This window comes from Hypanus sabinus, chromosome 11 (genome assembly GCF_030144855.1).
Source record: "Hypanus sabinus isolate sHypSab1 chromosome 11, sHypSab1.hap1, whole genome shotgun sequence".
NCBI lineage: Eukaryota > Metazoa > Chordata > Chondrichthyes > Myliobatiformes > Dasyatidae > Hypanus > Hypanus sabinus.
In genome coordinates, this window is record NC_082716.1 from 13,966,738 (window position 1) to 13,986,484 (window position 19,747).

General features: G+C 43.5%; 1 protein-coding gene across 1 annotated transcript in view; it reads right to left on the reverse strand.

Moving 5' to 3' along the window:
* Positions 1–10,912: 10,912 nt before the first annotated feature.
* LOC132401707 (outer dense fiber protein 2-like) overlaps positions 10,913–19,747 on the reverse strand; it is an 82,801-nt gene continuing 73,966 nt past the window's right edge. Inside the window, exons 17-18 of the mRNA XM_059983816.1 lie at positions 18,054–18,179; positions 10,913–15,693 (exon numbers count right to left, since the gene is read on the reverse strand). Coding sequence (XP_059839799.1) covers positions 15,493–15,693; positions 18,054–18,179 — 327 coding nt within the window. The 3' untranslated portion in view covers positions 10,913–15,492. The remainder of the gene's footprint in view (positions 15,694–18,053; positions 18,180–19,747) is intronic.

The following is a 19,747-nucleotide window of genomic DNA, read 5'->3' on the forward strand; positions in this document are numbered from 1 at the left end:
GGCGCCAGACAGGAGGTACAGGAGTCCCAGACCCACACTCTATGTTTTAGATACAGCTTTTTAATCCTCTGTCATCTGATTTCGGAACAGTCCATGAACCCTATCTTTGTTTCATGTTCTGCTGCCGCAAAACAGGAAATTTCATGTCATCCATCAGTGATAATAAAAAGGCACACGAGTGAATCTGCAGATGCTGGAAATAAATAAAAACACAAAATGCTGGCAGAACTCAGCAGGCCAGACGGCATTTTGTGTTTTTAGTGATAATAAAATTTGATCTGAGATACCAGGTGACTGACTGGTGATTCAGAGAGACGCAACCAGAGGGAGACAGATAACATGTGACAGACCAGCAATACAAAGGGCCACCACCAGAGGGAGATATATACCATGAGGCAGACTCATGATAGAGACAACAACAGAAGGAGACAGGTACCATGAGACTAACTGGCAATACAGAGTGCTACCACCGGAGGGAGACAGCATGAGGCAGACTCGTGATAAAGAGAGACACCGGCAGAGGGAGAGAGGTATCATGAGAGGGCGTACAGGAGTGAGATATGCCAACTAGTGGAGTGGTGTCACAGCAACAACCTGGCACTCAACATCAGTAAGACGAAAGCTGCTTGTGGATTTCAGGAAGGGTCAGATGAGGGAACACATACCAATCCTCATAGAGGGATCAGAACTGGAGAGAGTGAGCAGTTTCAAGTTCCTGGGTGTAAAGTTCTCTGAGGATCTAACCTGGTCCTAACATATCAATGTTGTTTTTTTTAGGAACATCTTGTGCTTGAGCCAACCAGGAACGAGGCTATTTTGGACTTGGTGATGTGTAATGAACAGGAATTGATAAGTGATCTTAAAGTAAAGGAGCCATTAGGAAGTAGTGATCATAACATGATAAGTTTTTATCTACAATTTGAGAGGGATAAGGGCAGATCAGAGGTGTCAGTGTTGCAATTAAATAAAGGAGACTACGGAGCCATGAGGGAAGAGCTGGCCAAAGTTAAATGGGCGGATGCCCTGGCAGGAAAGACAGTGGATCAGCAGTGGCAGATATTCTTGGGGATAATACAAAAGATGCAAAAGCAGTTCATTCCAATGAGAAGGAAGGATTCAAAGAGGGGGAAGGGGCCACAGTAAAGGAAGTATGACAGGGCTAAGATGAGTGGGAATACAGATGATTGGGAAAGTTTTAAGGAACAGCAGATCTTAACTAAAAAAGCAATACGGAGGGAAAAAAATCAGGTATGAGCTCAGTCTAGCCAGGAATATAAAAGGGGATAGCAAAAGCTTTTTTAGCTATGTGAAGAGAAAGAAGATAGTTAAGAACAATGTTGGCCCCTTGAAGAATGAATTGGGAGAAATTGTTATGGGAAACAGGGAAATGGCAACAGAATTTAATGCGTACTTTAGATCTGTCTTCACCAGGGAGGACACAAGCAATCTCCCAGATGTATGGATGGGCCAGGGTCATAAGATATCAGAGGAATTGAAACAGATTGACATTAGGAAAGAAACTGTGATGAGTAGACTGATAGGACTGAAGGCTAATAAATCCCCGGGTCCAGATGGTCTGCATCCGAGGGTTCTAAAAGAGGTGGCTCAGGAAATTGCGGATGCATTGGTAATCATTTTCCAATGTTCCTTAGATTCAGGATCAGTTCCTGAAGATTGGAGAGTGGCTAATGTTATCCCACTTTTCAAGAAGGGAGGGAAGGAGAAAATGGAGAACTATCGCCCTGTTAGCCTAACGTCAGTCATGGGGAAGATGCTCGAGTCCATTATTAAGGACGAAGCAGTGGCATATCTTGATGGCAGTAATAGGATTAGGCCGAGCCAGCATGGATTTACCAAGGGCAAATCATGCTTGACTAATCTGTTGGAGTTTTTTGAGGGTGTAACAAGGATGTTAAACGAGGGTAAGCCAGTGGATGTAGTGTACCTAGGTTTTCAGAAGGCATTTGATAAGGTGCCACATAGGAGATTGGTGAGTAAAATCAGGGCTCATGGCATTGGGGGCAGGGTTTCAACATGGATAGAAAACTGGTTGGCAGCTAGAAAGCAAAGGGTAGCAGTGAATGGGTGTTTCTCGGACTGGCTGGAGGTGACTAGTGGGGTACCACAGGGCTCTGTATTGGGGCCACAGCTCTTTACAATTTATGTCAACGATTTAGATGAGGGCATTGAAAACTATATCAGCAAGTTTGCTGACGATACTAAACTGGGTGGCAGTGTGACATGCGAAGAGGACGTTAGGAGAATACAGGGAGACTTGGATAGGCTGAGTGAGTGGGCAGATACTTGGCAGATGTCATTCAATGTGAATAAATGTGAAGTTATCCATTTTGGAAGCAGGAACAAGAGGGCAGAGTATTGTCTGAATGGTGTAGAGTTAGGTAAGGGAGAAATGCAAAGAGACCTAGGAGTCCTAGTTCATCAGTCAATGAAGGTGAATGAGCAAGTGCAACAGGCAGTGAAGAGGGCAAATGGAATGTTGGCCTTTATTACAAGGGGAATTGAGTACAAGAGCAAGGATGTCCTTTTGCATTTGTACAGGGCCCTGGTGAGACCACGCCTGGAATATTGTGTACAGTTTTGGTCTCCAGGTTTAAGGAAGGACATTCTGGCAATTGAGGAAGTGCAGCGGAGATTCAATAGGTTGATTCCTGGGATGGCAGGGCTGTCTTACGCAGAGAGATTGGAGAGATTGGGCTTGTACACACTGGAACTGAGGAGATTGAGAGGGGATCTGATTGAAACGTTTAAGATAACTAAAGGATTTGATAGGATTGAGGCAGGAAATATGTTCCAGATGTTGGGAGAGTCCAGTACCAGAGGGCATGGATTGAGAATAAGAGGTCAGTTATTTAAAACAGAGTTGAGGAAAAACTTCTTCTCCCAGACAGTTGTGGAGGTGTGGAATGCACTGCCTCGGAAGACGGTGGAGGCCAATTCTCTGGATGCTTTCAAGAAGGAGCTAGATAGGTATCTGATGGATAGGGGAATCAAGGGTTATGGGGACAAGGCAGGGACTGGGTATTGATAGTGAATGATCAGCCATGATCTCAGAATGGCGGTGCAGACTCGAGGGGCCAAATGGTCTACTTCTGCACCTATTGTCTATTGTCTATTGTTATAAAGAAGGCTAGACAGCGACTATACTTCATTAGGAGTTTGTAGAGATTTGGCATGTCAACAAGTACACTCAAAAACTTCTATAGTTGTACTGTGGAGAGCATTCTGACAGGCTGCATCACTGTCTGGTATGGATGCCGGGGGAGGGGGTGGGGGGGGCTGGGATGGAAGCTACTGCACAGGACCTGAAGAAGCTGCAAAGGGTTGTAAATTTAGTTGGCTCCATCTTGGGTACTAGCCCACAAAGTACCCAGGACATCTTCAAGGAGTGGTGTCTCAGAAAGGCAGCATCTATTATAAAGGACTTCCAGCACCCAGGGTATGCCCTTTTCTCATTGTTACCATCAGGCAGGAGGTACAGAAGCCTGAAGGCACACACTCAGTGATTCAGGAACAGCTTTTTCCCCTCTGCCATCTGATTACTAAATGGATGTTGAACCCTTGGACACTACCTCATTTTTAAAAGATATATTCTGTTGTTTGTATGATTTTTAATCTATTCAATATACATATACTGTAATTGATTTACTTATTATTATTTTAGTTTGTTTATTTCTTTAATATGTATTACATTGATTACATTGAACTGCTGCTGCTAAATTAATAAGTTTCACAACCCATGCCAGTGATAATAAACCTGATACTGATTCTGATTTTGACCTGTGATTAAGAGAGACATTGGCAGAGGGAGACAAATACTGATGGGCTGAATGTCACACTCTGCTCCGATATCATATGGCCTTATGTGACTGACCCGTGATGTAGAGAGTCACCAGCAGAGGGAGACAGATACCATGTGATTGATGCATGATACAGAAAGTCACCAGCAGAGGGAGACATATACCGTGTGACTGACCCGTGATTCAGAAAGTCACCAGCAGAGGGAGACAGATACCGCGTGACTGACCCGTGATTCAGAGAGTCACCAGCAGAGGGAGACATATACCGTGTGACTGACCCGTGATTCAGAGACTCACCAGCAGAGGGAGACAGATACCATGTGACTGATGCATGATACAGAAAGTCACCAGCAGAGGGAGACAGATACCGTGTGACTGACCCGTGATTCAGAGAGTCACCAGCAGAGGGAGAAATATACAGTGTGATTGACCCGTGATTCAGAGACTCACCAGCAGAGGGAGACATACCATGTGATTGACCCGTGATTCAGAGACTCACCAGCAGAGGGAGACAGATACCGTGTGATTGACCCGTGATTCAGAGACTCACCAGCAGAGGGAGACAGATACCGTGTGATTGACCCGTGATTCAGAGACTCACCAGCAGAGGGAGACAGATACCGTGTGATTGACCCGTGATTCAGAGACTCACCAGCAGAGGGAGACAGATACCGTGTGATTGACCCGTGATTCAGAGACTCACCAGCAGAGGGAGACAGATACCGTGTGACTGAACACAAGCCGAAGTGCTGGAAGAACTCACACACTGCCAAGAGTCTTACCATTAATACTGTATTCTGTCATCATATTTGAGAATATGACATGCAGAAACATCTATAGCCTGGCACTTGAAGTAGCCGTTCCTGCCCCTGCACCATCCAAGTCTCTGTAATGGCCACAACATCATAGCTCCAAATGCTGATCTACACTATAAAGTCATCCGCTTTGTTCATAATTTTCCTCACATTAAAATAGCCCCATCTCAAACCATAAGTCTGAGCACGTCTCTATCACCTGCCTATCCTCCCTTTTGCACTGTCTCTAAGCTTTCTCTATTTGTGAGCCAACCTCCCTTTCCTCCGTCTCTCCACCCCCCAGCAGTTCCAGTTTAAACTCTCCCCAGTAGCCTTAGCAAACCTCCTCGCCAAGATTTTGGTCCCCCGGGATTCAAGTGCAACGCATCCATTTTGTACAGGTCACACCTGCCCCAAAAGAGGTCCCAGTGATCCAGACATCTGAATCCCTGTCCCCTGCTCCAATCCTTCAGCCACGTATTTATCCTCCACCTCATTCTATTCCTGTTCTCACAGTCACGTGGCACAGGCAGTAATCCCGAGATTACTACCTTTGTGGTCCTGCTTCTCAACTTCTTTCCTAGCTCCCGGTAGTCTGTTTTCAGGACCTCCTCCTTTTTCCTACCTATGTTGTTGGTATCAATATGTTCACCTTCCCACTTCAGGATATCGTGGATGCAATCAGAAACATCCCGGACCCTGGCAGCTGGGAGGCAAACTACCATCTGTGTTTCGGTCTGACCCCCTAACTATAGAGTCCCCTATCACTACTGCCTTCCTCTTACTTTCCCTACCCTTCTGAGCTACAGGGCCAGACTCTGTGCCAGAGGCACGGCCATTGTTGCTTCCTCCAGGTAGGCTGTCCCCCCCAACAGTACTCAAACAGGAGTACCTATTGTTAAGGGGAACAGCCACTGGGGTACTCTCTAGCATCTGCCTCTTGCCCTTCCCTCACCTTACTGTTACCCACTTATCTGTCTCCCCAGGCCCCGGAGTAACTACCTGCCTGTAACTCCTCTCTATCACCTCCTCACTCTCCGTGACCAGACGAAGGTCATCGAGCTGCATCTCCAGTCCCCTAACACGGTCCCTAAGGAGCTGCAGCCTGATACACCTGGAGCAGATGTGGCCGTCCGGGAGGCTGAGGTCTCCTGGACTTTCCACATCTGACACCGAGCACAAAAATCCGGCCTCACACATATACTTTCTCTCCATTTTCTACACAGATAACCTGCCTTGCTTCGACACTTTACCGCCGAAGCCCCGTTGAACCAACACCTTCTTACTCTGTCCCCCTTTACTCTGATGCCCGCTGTATAAATCTGTCTTCTTTTTAAACTCTTCTCACTGTTCTCACTGGCTGACCTCCGCGCGCTTGCCTAGTCGTGCCCCGTTCAAACTGCTGAAGAAATAACCATCACCGTTTGCACTTTTCTCGCTGGCTCTCATTCCATGATGGAATGACGGTGTAGACTCAGTGGGCTGAATGCTCAATGGTCTAGTTCTGGGAGACCTCCAGCCTCTCAACCGCATCTGCACCAGGTGCACTGAGTGCAACTCCTCAGAGAATGCGTTAAGGAATTGGAGTTGCAGCTCGATAACCTTTGGCTCAGATGGGGAACTGAGAAGATGATGGATAGGAGATGCAGGAGGTAGTCACCCCCAAGTTGCAGGAGACAGGTACCTAGGAGAGGAAAAGGAAATAGGTAGCCAGTACAGTGTACCATTGCGGCCATTCCCCTTAATAATAAGTACACCACTTTTGATACAGTTGGTGGGGGGGGAGGTGGTAGAGGACGATGTACCAGGAGAAGCCTCAGCGACTGGGTCTCTGGTGCTGTGGTTCAGAAGGGAAGGAGGGAGAAAAGGACTGCAGCAGTGAACTCCATAATTAGAGGAGTCATCACAAGATTCTGTGGACGCGATAGAGACACCCAGATGGTACATTCCGCTCAGGTGCCAGGGTCGGGGGCATCTCAGACCTGGGGCCACATTCTAAAGGGGGATGGTGAACAGTCAGAAGTGTTGGTACACATTGCCACAATGACACAGGTAGGGAAAAGGAAAAGGTCCTGAAGAGAAAATTTAGGGAGCTAAGTAGAAAGCTGAAAAATAGGACCTCTGGGGTAGTGAACTGTGGATTGCTCACCCACTGGTGAGGGTAAGAAAAGGGTTGCTTGGCAGATGATTGAAGGTGCCTGAGGAACCGGTGCAGGGGACAGGGCTTCTGATTTCTGGGACATTAGGATCACGTCTGGGGAAGGCATAACCTGTACAAAAGGAACGGATTACACCTGAACCTGAGAGGGACCCAATATCCTTGTGGGCAGGGGGATGGGAACTGAAGCGATAGGATTGAAGATGGGGCATTTGGTGTACAAGCAGAGGCGGTGTATAGTCAGGAAGGAGAGGCAGATTATAGGGAAAAATTGCAGTCAGTAGGATGAGTTGCAGAGTAAAAGGAAGGCAAAATCAAAAAGGATGAATACAGGACTGAAAGTATTCTGTATGAATGTATGCAGTATATGGAATAAGGTAGATGATCTGGTAGTGGAGTTAGAGATTAGTAGGTATGATGTTGATGTTGGTATGATGTCACCAAGATGTGGCTGAAAGAAGAAGGTCATAGTTGGGAGCTTAGCAGCCAAGGATAAAGATAGTTTCCAAAGGACAGGATTGGCAGAGGAGTTGGGTGGCTCTGTTAGTAAAAAAATGAAATCAAATACTGAGAAAGAGGTGATATAGAACAGGAAGATGAAGAATTCTTGAGGGTAGAGTTAAGGAACTGCAGGGGTAAAAAGACCCTGATGGGAGTTATATACAGACCTCCAAACAATAGCCAGGATGTGGGGCACAAAGTACATCTGGAGATAGAAAAGCTATGCCAAAAACGCAGTGTCGTGATAATCATGGGGGATTCAAATATGCAGGTAGATTGGGAAAATCAGGCTGGTATTGGATTCCAAGAGGGGGACTATATAGAATGCCTATGAGATGGCTTTTTAGAGCAGTTTCTTGTTGAGCCTACTAGGGGATCAACTATTCTGAATTGGGTATTGGGCTATGAGCTGGATATGATTAAAGAGCTTAAGGTAAAGGAACCTTCAGGAGTGAATCATCATAATGTGATAGAATTCACCCTGCAATTTGAGAGAGAGAAGCTAAAGTCAGATGTATCAGTATTACATTGAGGTAAAGAGAATTACAGAGGTATGACAGACAAGTCGGTTAAAATTGTTTGGAAAGGGGCACCAGCAGGGATGACAGAAGAACTGTAATGGCTGGAGATTCTGGGATTAATTCAGAAGGTGCCGGATAGTTACATCTCAAAGAAGAAGTACTCTAAAGGCCAGATGATGCAACCATGGTGGACAAGGGAGCCAACATAAAAGCAAAAAAAGACAGCATATAATAGAGAAAAAAAGAGTGGAAAGTTAGAGGATTCAGAAGCTTTTACAAACTAAAAGGCGGCACCAAAAAACCATAAGGAGGGAAAAGATGAAGTAAGTGGTTAAGCTAGCCAATAATATTAATGTGGATACTGAAAATATTTTCAGGTATATAAAGAATAAAAGAGAGGCAAGAGTAGATATCAAACCTCTGGAAAACGGGGTGCTGGAGAGGTAGTCATGGGGGAACAAAGTAATGTTAGATGAACTGAGTAAGTATTTTGCATCAGTTTTTACTATGCAGTATGGTGGAAGTTTGAGAGTGTCAGGGGATGTAAGTGAACACAGTTGCTATTACAAAGGTGCTTGGGAAGCTGCAAGGTCTGAAAGCAAATAAGTCACCTGGACTAGGTCGATGACACCCAGGAGTTCTGAAAGTAGCTGAAGAGATTGTTGAAGAATTAGTAATGATCTTTCAAGACTCACTAGGTTCTGTATGTGATTGACCAGCGATACAGAGGGGAACCAATAGATGGAGACAAATACCATGTGATTGAAACACAACAAAGGTGCCAAGGGGGAAAAGGGATAACAGATATTAAAAATCTACACAACAGTCAGATAAAACTTCTAAAGATATACTTTCATCAGCAAAACCAGGATTCAGTACTCCACGCGAGTGTATGCAATTCTGAAAAGACGTATATGCCATAGAACAAACGAGAGCACAACCCAGAAAAATGAAGACATTATCACTATTGAAGGAAAATTAACCAATGGAAGAGCATGACCTCCATGGAAGACATATCCACAATCTGAGCAGACTCAATGGTGACAAGGAAGCGTCAAACGTCTAGCTCAGAGTGGGAGACCTCTTCCCAGAAACAGAAGCCTTGTGGGAATACAGGACCTGGTGGTTAACACAAAAAAATGATTAAAAATACATAACAAAAGACCAACAAATTCAAGAGTATAAATGTAGAAAATGCCAAGAGAAACCGGAAGCAATCCAACACATTACAGGATCCTGTTGAAGTTTAACTCAATCTGATTACTTACACAGGCATAATCAAGTGGCAAATATTATTCATCAAAATCTTACTTTACAATACAAACTTATAAATGAAATCATACGTACTATAAATACAAACTTGATCCAGTTTTAGAGTTAGAATCCCATAAAATTATATAATGACTGTTTTGTTATTACAGATTGGACAATCCATAATAATAATATAGGAAAGAACAACTTGATGAATAGATATTAATATGAATAGATATAGGCTGCATGGTAGCGTAGTGGTTAGCACAGCTCTTTACAGTACAGGTGATCCAGGTTCAATTCCTGCCGCTGCCTCCAAAGATGATGTACATTCTCCCCGTGACCATGTGAGTTTCCTCCGGGTGCTCCTGTTTTCTCCCAAAGTCCAAAGACATACTGGTTGAAAGACAAATTGGCCATTGTGAACTGCCCCGTGATTAGACTAGGATTAAATTGGGAAATTGCTGGGCGGTGCAGCTGGAAGGGCTGTATCTCAATAAAATCAAATTTAAATAGATATAGTCATTCCAAACGGACACAATATACAGAAATCATTAAGTGAAAAACACCAGAAATATGCTGAATTTAAAGATAAAAACTGAAAGACTTTGGAGTATGAACAAGGTACACATTGTCCCAATAGTAATATCTACAACTGGTGTCATCCCAAAGACACTACACAATAGCATTAAACAATCAGGGCTACACAGTAATATCTATGTAAATCTTCAGAAAGCCACAATACTAATCACCACTAGAATAATCCGAAAGTTCCTAGCAATTGAGAAATGACTGTGCCTGAACCTCAGCAAATAATAATCAATGAGCAATAAATATTGAGAACATGAGATGAAGAGTCCTTGAAAGTGAGTCCATAGATTGTGGGAACAGTTCAATGAATGGGCAAGTGAAGTTGAGTAAAGTTATCCTCTTTTTGATTCAAGAGTCTGATAATTGAGTAGTTGAACCTGGTGGTGTGAGTCCTGAGGCTCCTGTTACCTTCTTCCTGATGGCAGCAGTGAGAAGACAGCATAAACTGGGTCGTTGGGGTCCCTGATGATGGATGCTGTTTTCCTGCGACAACGCTTGTGTAGATGGTGAGGAGGGCTTTACCCATGATGGACTATTTCTGTGGGATTTTCTTTTCGAGGACATTGGTGTTTCCATACCAGGCTGTGGTGCAGCCAGTCAATATACTCTCCAACATACATTGATAGAAGCTAGACAAAGTTATAGATGTCCCGAACCTTGGCAAACACTGAAGGAAGTAGAAGCTGTGCTTTCTTCATAATTGTACTTATGTGTTGGGCCCAGGACAGGTCCTCTGAAATGGTAACTCCACTTGAAGTTGCTGACCCTCTCCACCTTTGATCTACCAATGAGGACTGCCTCATGGACCACTGGTTTCTTTCTAGTGAAGTTTATAATCAGCTCCTTGGTTTTGCAAACAATGAGTAAGAGGATGTTGATATAACACCACTCAGCCTGATTTTCAATCTCTTCCTATATGCTGATTTATCACTACCTTTGATTCAGGTTACAATAGTGGTATCATCAGCAAACTTGAATCTGGCATTGGAGCTGTGCTTAGCCACACAGTCGTAAGTGTAAAGTGAGTAGAACAGGGGACTAAGCACACAGCCTTATGGAGCATCCGTGCTGATGAAGATCATGACCAATGGTTCCCTTCTCCTGAAGTCAATAGTCAGCTCCTTGGTCTTGCTGCTACTGAACAAGAGGTTGCTGTTGTGGCATCACTCAGCCAGATTTTCCAACTCCCTCCAACATGCTGATTTGTCACCAACTTCAATTCAGCCAATGACGGTGGAGTCATCAGCAAACTTGAACTCCTTACTAGTCTTACTAGTCAGTCAAGTCAAGTCTATTGTAATTTCGACCATAAACTGCTGATACAGTACACAGTAAAAATGAAACAACGTTCCTCCAGGACCCTGGTGCTACATGAAACAACACAAAACTACACTAGACTATGTGAGACAGCACAAGGCTACACTAGACTACATAAAACAACACAAAAACTGCACTAGACTACAGACCTGCACAGGACTATATAAAGTGCACAAAACAGTGCAGGGCGGTACAATAATTAATAAACAAGACAATAGGCACAGTAGAGGACAAATTACAATATAATAAATGATGTAGATGTCAGTCTAGACTCTGGGTATTGAGGAGTCTGATGGCCTGGGGAAAGAAACTGTTGCACAGTCTGGTCGTGAGAGCCCGAATGCTTTGGTACCTTTTGCCAGATGGCAGAAGGGAGAAGAGTTTGTGTGAGGGGTGCGTGGGGTCCTTCACAATACTGTTAGCTTTGCGGGTGCATTGTGTGGCGCAAATGTCTGTAATAGCGGGAAGAGAGACCCCGATGATTTTCTCAGCTGACCTCACTATCCACTGCAGGGTCTTGCCATCCGAGACGGTGCAATTCCCGAATCAGGCAGTGATGCAGCTGCTCAGGATGCTCTCAATACATCCTCTGTAGAATGTGGTGAGGATGGGGAGTGGGAGATGGATTTTTCTCAGCCTTTGCAGAAAGCAGAGACGCTACTGGGCTTTCTTGAAAGAGAAGAATAAGGTGGTTGTAAATCAGAAATAAACAATAGGAGTGGCTGTGTACTAAATAGTGACAAGGTGGATTGGGGAAATGATAAAAAAATCAAAGCATATGCTAAGTATTGAATGCAGACCATTGTTTACCATCTCATTTTTTGTAACAACCATCAAGCACGTTAAATGTTAAAGCCTTTAGAATGGAATTAGTTGAATTATTATTTATTATTGCTGTTGATTTTTGCAAGCATGGATTCAGGGAATGAAATGGCTGCTTTGTGTAGCATAACTTTCCATAATTGCAAAGAACAGTTGGCTTATGATGTGCTCTTCCCTCCGACAATGGCTACCTCTTTGCTGGGAAAATCCTACCATGGATTAACACCGTATGTTAAAACTGTATAGGATGTTGATAAGGCCTACTTTCAATAGTTCAATAGTTCCATTTACTATCAGAGAATGTATACAACCAGAAGTTCTTGTTCTTCACAGACATCCACATAAACAGGAGTGCCCAAAGAATGAGTGACAATAAAAACATTACAACCCCAGGGCCCCCTTGTACTCCCCCTCCCACACAGAAGCAGCGGCAGAACAAGGACCCTCCCTCTCCCCACTTACTTCAGCACAAAAAAAGCATCAGCACCCTCCATCCACCAAGTAAGCAATAGTAAAGCCCCCAAGAAAGACCATGATCTGCAGTACAACAAGAACTAAATGTTCACCTCAACTTTCAACATACCACAGGCTCTCTCTCTTCCCAATAAGGACAAAGTGGTGTCACCCTTTCACAGCAAGAGGGCAGACATAACAAAAGAGCTCACTGATTTGCTGCGTCACTTTTTTCCTCCAAGTTCTCCGACTCAGGAATCGGAGAAAGGAGGAAGATTTGCTGAGCCCTCGGCAGTTGATCCGCTGTTCCTGATGTTCCATTTCTCCTGTGGTGCTTCAGTTGGTGGTACTGGCATAGAGTCAGCTCATCCACAGGGCCACAAAGTCTCAGATCCCCGAAGGCGCGCTCGTCTTCTAGGGCGTGTACTTGGGGTATCAAAAGCAGCAGGTGATGAGCCCCTGTGAGCGGGTCCCACAGCTGCAAAGAGCCAAAGTTTGAGTATAGCTCTGGGTCAACATCTCTAACAGAAACCTATCAACCTTGAAAAGGAAAAAGAGAGAAATTAAAGGTAGAAATTAAGCTGTTTCCGCAGATGAGCTTGAAGGAGTCGCTGTTAAGCTCCATTGTAATGCCGCAGTTTTGGTCATCTATCTACAGGAAGGATGTAAATAATGCTGAAAGAGTACAGAGAAAATTTACAAGCATGTAGCTGGGTCTGGAGGACCTGAGTTATAAGGAAAGATTGACCAGATTAGGACTTTATTCCTTGGAACGTAGAAGATTGAGAGGAGATGTGATAGAGGTATACAAAATTATGAGAGGTATAGATAAGGTAAATGCAAGCAGGCTTTTTATTCTTCTCCTAGAGGTCACGGGTTAAGGATGAAAGGTGAAAAGTTTAAGGGAATATGGGGAAAATTTCTTCACTCAGAGGGTGGTGAGAGTGTGGAATGAGCTGCCAGCACAAGTGTTGCATTTGGATTTGATGTAAAGTAAGAAGCTGGGAGGTGTTAGGTGGAAGAAGCAAAGGGCTGGAGCAGAAGAAATCTGATAGAAGTGGCGAATGGACCATGGGAGAAAGGGGAGGAGGTGGGGCATCAGAGGGTGGTGCAGGTGGGTGAGGAGAAGAGAAAAGGTGAGGAGACAGAATGGGGAATGGAAAAGTAGAGGAAGGGGAGTGGTGAGAAACAACCAGAAATTAGAGGAATCGATATTCACACCTTCGAGTTGGAGGCTACCTAGATGAAATATGAGGAGCTACTCCTTCATCCTGAGAGGGGCTTCATCATGACAGTAGAGGAAGACATGGACTGACATGTCAGAATGGGAATGGGCAGTGGAATTAAAATGGTTGGCCACCAGGAATTCATGGTTGTTGCAGACAGAGCAAAGTGCTCAATGAAGCTCTTTCCCTCCCTCCTCATCTTCATGTTGAAGTTTTTTCTCCTTCTTTTCTAGTCTTGATGAGGGGTCTTGGCTTAAAACGTCAACTGTTTATTCCTTTCCATAGCTGCTACCTAACCTGCTGAGTTCCTCCAGGATTTTGTCCATGTTGTTCTGGATTTCCAGCCTCTGCAGAATCCCCTATGTCTAAGAATACCTGAATGTTTTGTCAGTTTGCTTCGGATAATAATTTGCATTTATTTAGCACTTTGCACATCCTCAAAATATATCAAACAATGTCCCAGCCAAAACGTTACTTCCAAAGAATTAATTATTGCAAAGTGCAGACATATCCAAGGCAAATTTAAAAATTTGTAATTTATAACTGTGATATAGTCTAGAGTCACAGAGCAATAAAGCTTGGAGACAATCTGTTTGACCCAGCAGACCATGCTGATCACAGTGCCCACCCAGTTAGTGCCAACTTCCTGCATTCATTCCAAGTGTTTCTTAAATGATACGATTGTACTTGCCTCAACCACTTCCTCTGGCAGTTCATTCCATATATTCACCACCCTCCATGTGAAAAACTTTCCCATCAGGTCCCATTTAAATCCTTCCCCTCTACTCATAAAAGAATGTTCCCTAGTTTTGTTCTCCCCCACTCTGAGCAAAATACTGCTCCCACTCACCTTATGCCTGACTCACTGAGTTCCTCCAGCTTTTTGTGTGTTGATCCAGATTTCCAGCACCCTCCCCCCACCCCAACGATACTACCTGGTCTGCTCTTTCCAATTTTTTTTCCTTTACAGATTTCCCAAATCTTCAGTCATTGACGTACTGGGGAGAAAAAGTGAACTGAGGGAGGGTGTGTAAAGAAGACAGAAACAAGGGCTCTTCCATGCATCCCACAAAGAGGTGGCTGCAACGTTGACCCACTTGGTTTCCCACAGCTTCGACCTGGAGGGAGTGAGTGGACTACGTTGAGACTGTGGCCAACATGGGAAAGAGTTTGTCAGATTTCATCCTATTGCCAACTGCAAGCTCAGGAAAAATGCGTGTGGGGAGCTCATGAAATGCCAGGAACAAATCTCCAGGTTTTATTTTGTTTAGAGATACAGCACAATAACAAGCTTTTCCAGCCCAACGAACCTGCACTGCCAAATGTAACCAAATAACCTACTAACCCATACATCTTTGGAATGTGGGAAGAAATCCATGCAGGCACAGGAAAACATACAAACTTCGTATGCACAGCGGAGGGAATTGAACCTGGGTCACCGGCACTGTAAATTATTAAGCTAATGGCTAGGCTACCATGCCACCCAGATCCCAGCAACTGCAGTCTCGTCTCTGACTCCTAAGATGCCATATGCTTTAAGACATGGGAGGTGTGAGCAGAGGCTACTGCCCTAGGAGGTATCCTTCAAGCACAATGGAACTGAGACAAGTGAAGGATGAACCATCTGGTCTAAGATGGGCAAGAAGGCAAAATATCAAATACAAAAAGGAGTCAAAAAGATGATATTGAACTCATGATTTCACAAAACCTTTTACACCATTAATATTTTAAACCTGAAAATAATGCATAAGATTATGAAAATTGTTATTCACAGAACTCTGTATCCCATTTGACAGCACCGGAGATTAACTTATTTTTAAGTAGGAAACAATATTGTTTGAGTAGGTTATGAAAAAAATCATGAGGATCCAATAAAGCGTCTTAAATTAAATTACTAAAATCAGTTTCAAGTTATTAAAAATACAACGATTAAGGTATTCAGTTTAATCATAGTTAACAGCAGCACAATGTTCACATCATTAACAATTTCCATGACCTGCAATGAACCTGATTTTTGATACGTCTCATCTGGAAGGATTGTCATGCAGTTGAGGACAGAGTTGTGGGAACATTGTCAAGCAACGGCTCGGTGTGAAGATCTGTTGGTACGCCATCTCCAAACATTGTTGTGTAAGATGTTTTGAGGAACTGGATGTAGTTCTGGATGCTCCGATTCTGATTCTCAGATTGTTCGAGGCTGAGTTTCAACTCCTGCAGACGTATCTTATGGTTTAGGTCAGCCTGAGGAAGCAAGAGTCATCTCTTGAGCTTTTGGAAAGAAAATTTTCATTATAGAGAGAGCACTGGAGTGGTTTATCTGGATTGTTTTGCTGTTGAAGAACTTGCAAACTAATGGATCAAGGAGTCTTTACAAACTGTTCTACCCATTGGCTTTTTGCAAGTTCTCTCCAATTTGCCCCACATCCACCTTTCCACCTTAACTTGCAAATCAATCCTTTTCAAGTTCAGCTCCAATTAGCTTTTGAAGATTACTGCTGAAGGTCATTCCATTATCTTTACAGGTAGTATGCTTTTGATCTTAACTGCTCTTTGAGAATCAGAATTAGATCATTTGATAACAAAATCCAATTTCCCTCCGGATCAATAAAGTATGTCTGTTTCTCCGTCTGTCTTTGGCCCATCGAGTCTGGTTTATATTCCATCATGACTGATTTAACATCAGTCTCCCGCCTTCTCCCCATAACTTTTGACGTGCGTACTAATCAAGAACATATCAACCTCTGTTATCAATATACCCAATGACTTGGCCTCCACAGCTGTCTGTGGCAACAAATTCCACAGGTGCATCACCCTCTGACTAAAGAAATTCTTCCTCACCTGTGTTATAGAGGGACATCCTTTTATTCTGAGGCTGTTCCCTCTGGTCCTAGACACCCCCGCTATAGGAAACATCCTCCCCACGTCCACTCTGTTGAAGCCTTCCAATATTCAATAGATTTCAATGAGATCTTCCCCCTCCCTGAATCACTCTTCTAAACTCATGAGTACAGGTGCAGAGCCATCAAAAGCTAACTGTCATTGTTGGATCATGCTCGTGAATCTCCACTGGACCCCCTGCAATGCCAGCACATCCTTAAGTGGCCCAAAGTTGCTCACAATATGTACAGAGTATTTGTTCCACCTGACTTTGATTACTTTCTCTCTTGGTACAATGTATTGGGAAACGGTGTATTTCACTGTATATTTCAATATACGTGTGACAAATAAACTTGAATCTTGAAATCATCACAGCCTTTGCACTTTGTTGACGTGAACTGTACTTTCTCTGTGCCTGCTACACCGTGTTCTGCTTTTTACTCTCTCGATGCCTTTATATGCGGCATGATCTGTCTGGATAGCAAGCAAAGCTTTTCACTGTATCTTGGTATACACAACAATAATAACCCACTACCAACGCTTGTTGGCAGAAAACAGATAAAATTCCAGACGCTGGAAAATTTAAAAAAGTGACTAACATACTTGGAGCCATGCTGCCCCAGCAATTTGTGACAAACCCGATTAACCCTAACCTAATCATGAAACAATTTACAATGGCCAATTAACTAACTTGCTATGTCTTTGGACAGTGTGAGGAAACCAAGGACCTGGAGAAAGCCCATGCATTCCATGAAGAGGATGTATAGAATCTCTTTTTAGAACAGTGCTGGAACTGAACTCCAAACCCCTGAACTCTGAACTCTGGAACACTCCGAGCTGTAATAACATTGCCCTAACCACTACATTACTGTGGCACCACTCATTCAAGCCTTGCTGTTAAATATATCATTACACAAAAGAAGCTGCATGACAAAGTATATGGAGTTTGTTCTTTTTACCAATCAGTCACCAATCAATGGATTCAGCCTGAGGTATTTTGCAAGGCAGTTTGAGAAGATTTGGTTTTGCTTGATGATTTATTGATTGATGCATTCCTTTTGCTTTGCAGCTAATTATCACTAGATTCTGCATCATTCATCTATCGCATTAGATTTTCATCCACCATCTACTTTAGATGTCCAACAGGAAGCAGACAGTACAGCAAGCACATTCCAAAGTAAAATGGGACAGGTGTGGTATGGAAATTAAACCACTGTCATTGTCAACAGGCAGAATAGTGCCAATGACATAGCGACAGACAGACAGACATACCTTATTGATCCCGAGGGAAATTGGGTTTCGTTACAGCCGCACCAATCAAGAATAGTGAAGAAATATAGCAAAATAAAACCATAAATAATAAAATAATAATAAGTTAATCATGCCAAGTGGAAATAAGTCCAGGACCAGCCTATTGGCTCAGGGCGTCTGACACTCCGAAGAAGGAGTTGTAAAGTTTGATGGCCACATGTAGGAATGACTTCCTATGACGCTCAGTGTTACATCTCGGTGGAATAAGTCTCTGGCTGAACGTACTTCAAGAATCCTTTCAAATGTTTTTCACTGATTCCCCACAGATTACACTTGAGATTCTTGCCTCGCACCCCCCCATTTGAATAAATGTAATTTTGCCTCTTGCTCTTTTCCGCAACTTGCAGATGTGTCCTCAGTGAAGTCTATACCTTCCTTTACACTGACCAATGTATAACATGCGCCAAACTCACACGATCTTTGCTTTGTTGAAGCAGTTTCAGGCCACTTGTCGTTCTATTTAACTCCGATTCCAGTTCAAGTATCCTGTTCTGAAATACCCATTCTTTAGCTGCAGCCTGGTCTTTCATCTCCCTGACCTATGAAAGAGAAGGGAACATGTCTAACGAATGAGGAATCAGATTTAAAAACCCATAAATATGGGGGTATCACAGCCATGCCAATAGAAACAACAATGGTACAGTGAAACTTTTATTACTCAACTTCAGTGAGAAATTGAATGATGGGTGAACTTAATCAAACGTGTAGATTCTAAAGGGGTTTGACAGGGTAAATGCTGAATGGGATAGCCATCAACAAGGGTTCATTTGTTTGTTCTGTGCTGTGCCCTATGATATGGGTGATTATGGTCTTATCATGATCGTTCTTGGCAAATGTTTCTACAGAAGTGGTTTGCCATTGCCTTCTTCTGGGCAGTGTCTTTACAAGACGGGTGATCCCAGCCATTATCAATACTCTTCAGAGATTGTCTGCCTGGCGTCAGTGGTTGCATAACCAGGACTTGTGATATGCACCGGCTGCTCATACAACCATTCACCACCTGCTCCCATGGCTTCATGTGACCCTGATCGGGGGTGGGGGGGAGGTACTAAGCAGGTGTTACACCTTTCCACAGGGTGACCTGCAGGCCAGCGGAGGGAAGGATCATCTTATACCTCCCTTGGTAGAGATGCATCTCCACCCCGCCACCCAAGGATGCATACCTGTAAAATAAGGGGCACGTCATTTGAAAATGAAGTATGAGGATCTTTCTTTTCTCTGAGGATAGGGAATTTCCATCCATCCATCTCTCCCATCCATCCAATAATCTCTTTTATATCACCCCTCCCCCAACTATCTGGCAGGAGGTACTGTAGCTCTAAGACAAAGACTGTTAGGTTGGGAACAGCTTCTTCCCCCAGGCCGTGAGACTATTAAACTTTTGGCCACTACCCAAGTCTTGTGCCATAAATGCACATAATTATTTGTTAATTTACAGTATTTGTGGTAACATTACTTTGTGTTATGTGTGTGAGTTATATGTACTGTGTTGTGCACCTTGGTCCAGAGGAACGTTGTTTCATTTCGGTTGAATGACAATAAACTTGAAATTGAACTTAGATTCTCTGACCCTGATAGTGGCAGATGCCAGGCCATTAGGTATATTTAAGATGGCAGTAAATAAATATTTGAAAGATTGAGGAATTGTGGGTGATGATAAACTAGCACAATATGGACATATTCAATGATGGGTCAGGCATCAGTGGGTCTGACCTCCTCCTGCTCCTAGTTTATAGTGTTCCTGAATTCTTTGATGAATTTCACAGGTCTCAAATGTCATTTTTCTGATGAATAGTTTTGGCATGACATGCCGAATGTTTGTTCTCAACAGATGCTGCCTGACCTGCTGAGTTCCTCCAGCATTTTACATGTGTCATTCTTATGTCACGCACAAACCAAAAACACAAGAGATTCTGCAGATGCTGGAAATCCAGAGCAATGCACACAAAATGCTGGAGGAACTCAGCAGGTCAGGCAGCATCTAAGCACAAATTAATCTCATTTGGGAAAATTTTTTAATTTTCATTTATACCTACCAGTAAAGGAGAATACAATTCACTTTTTGTTTAAGGCAACAGAAAATCTAACAGCTTCCAGCAAGGGATAT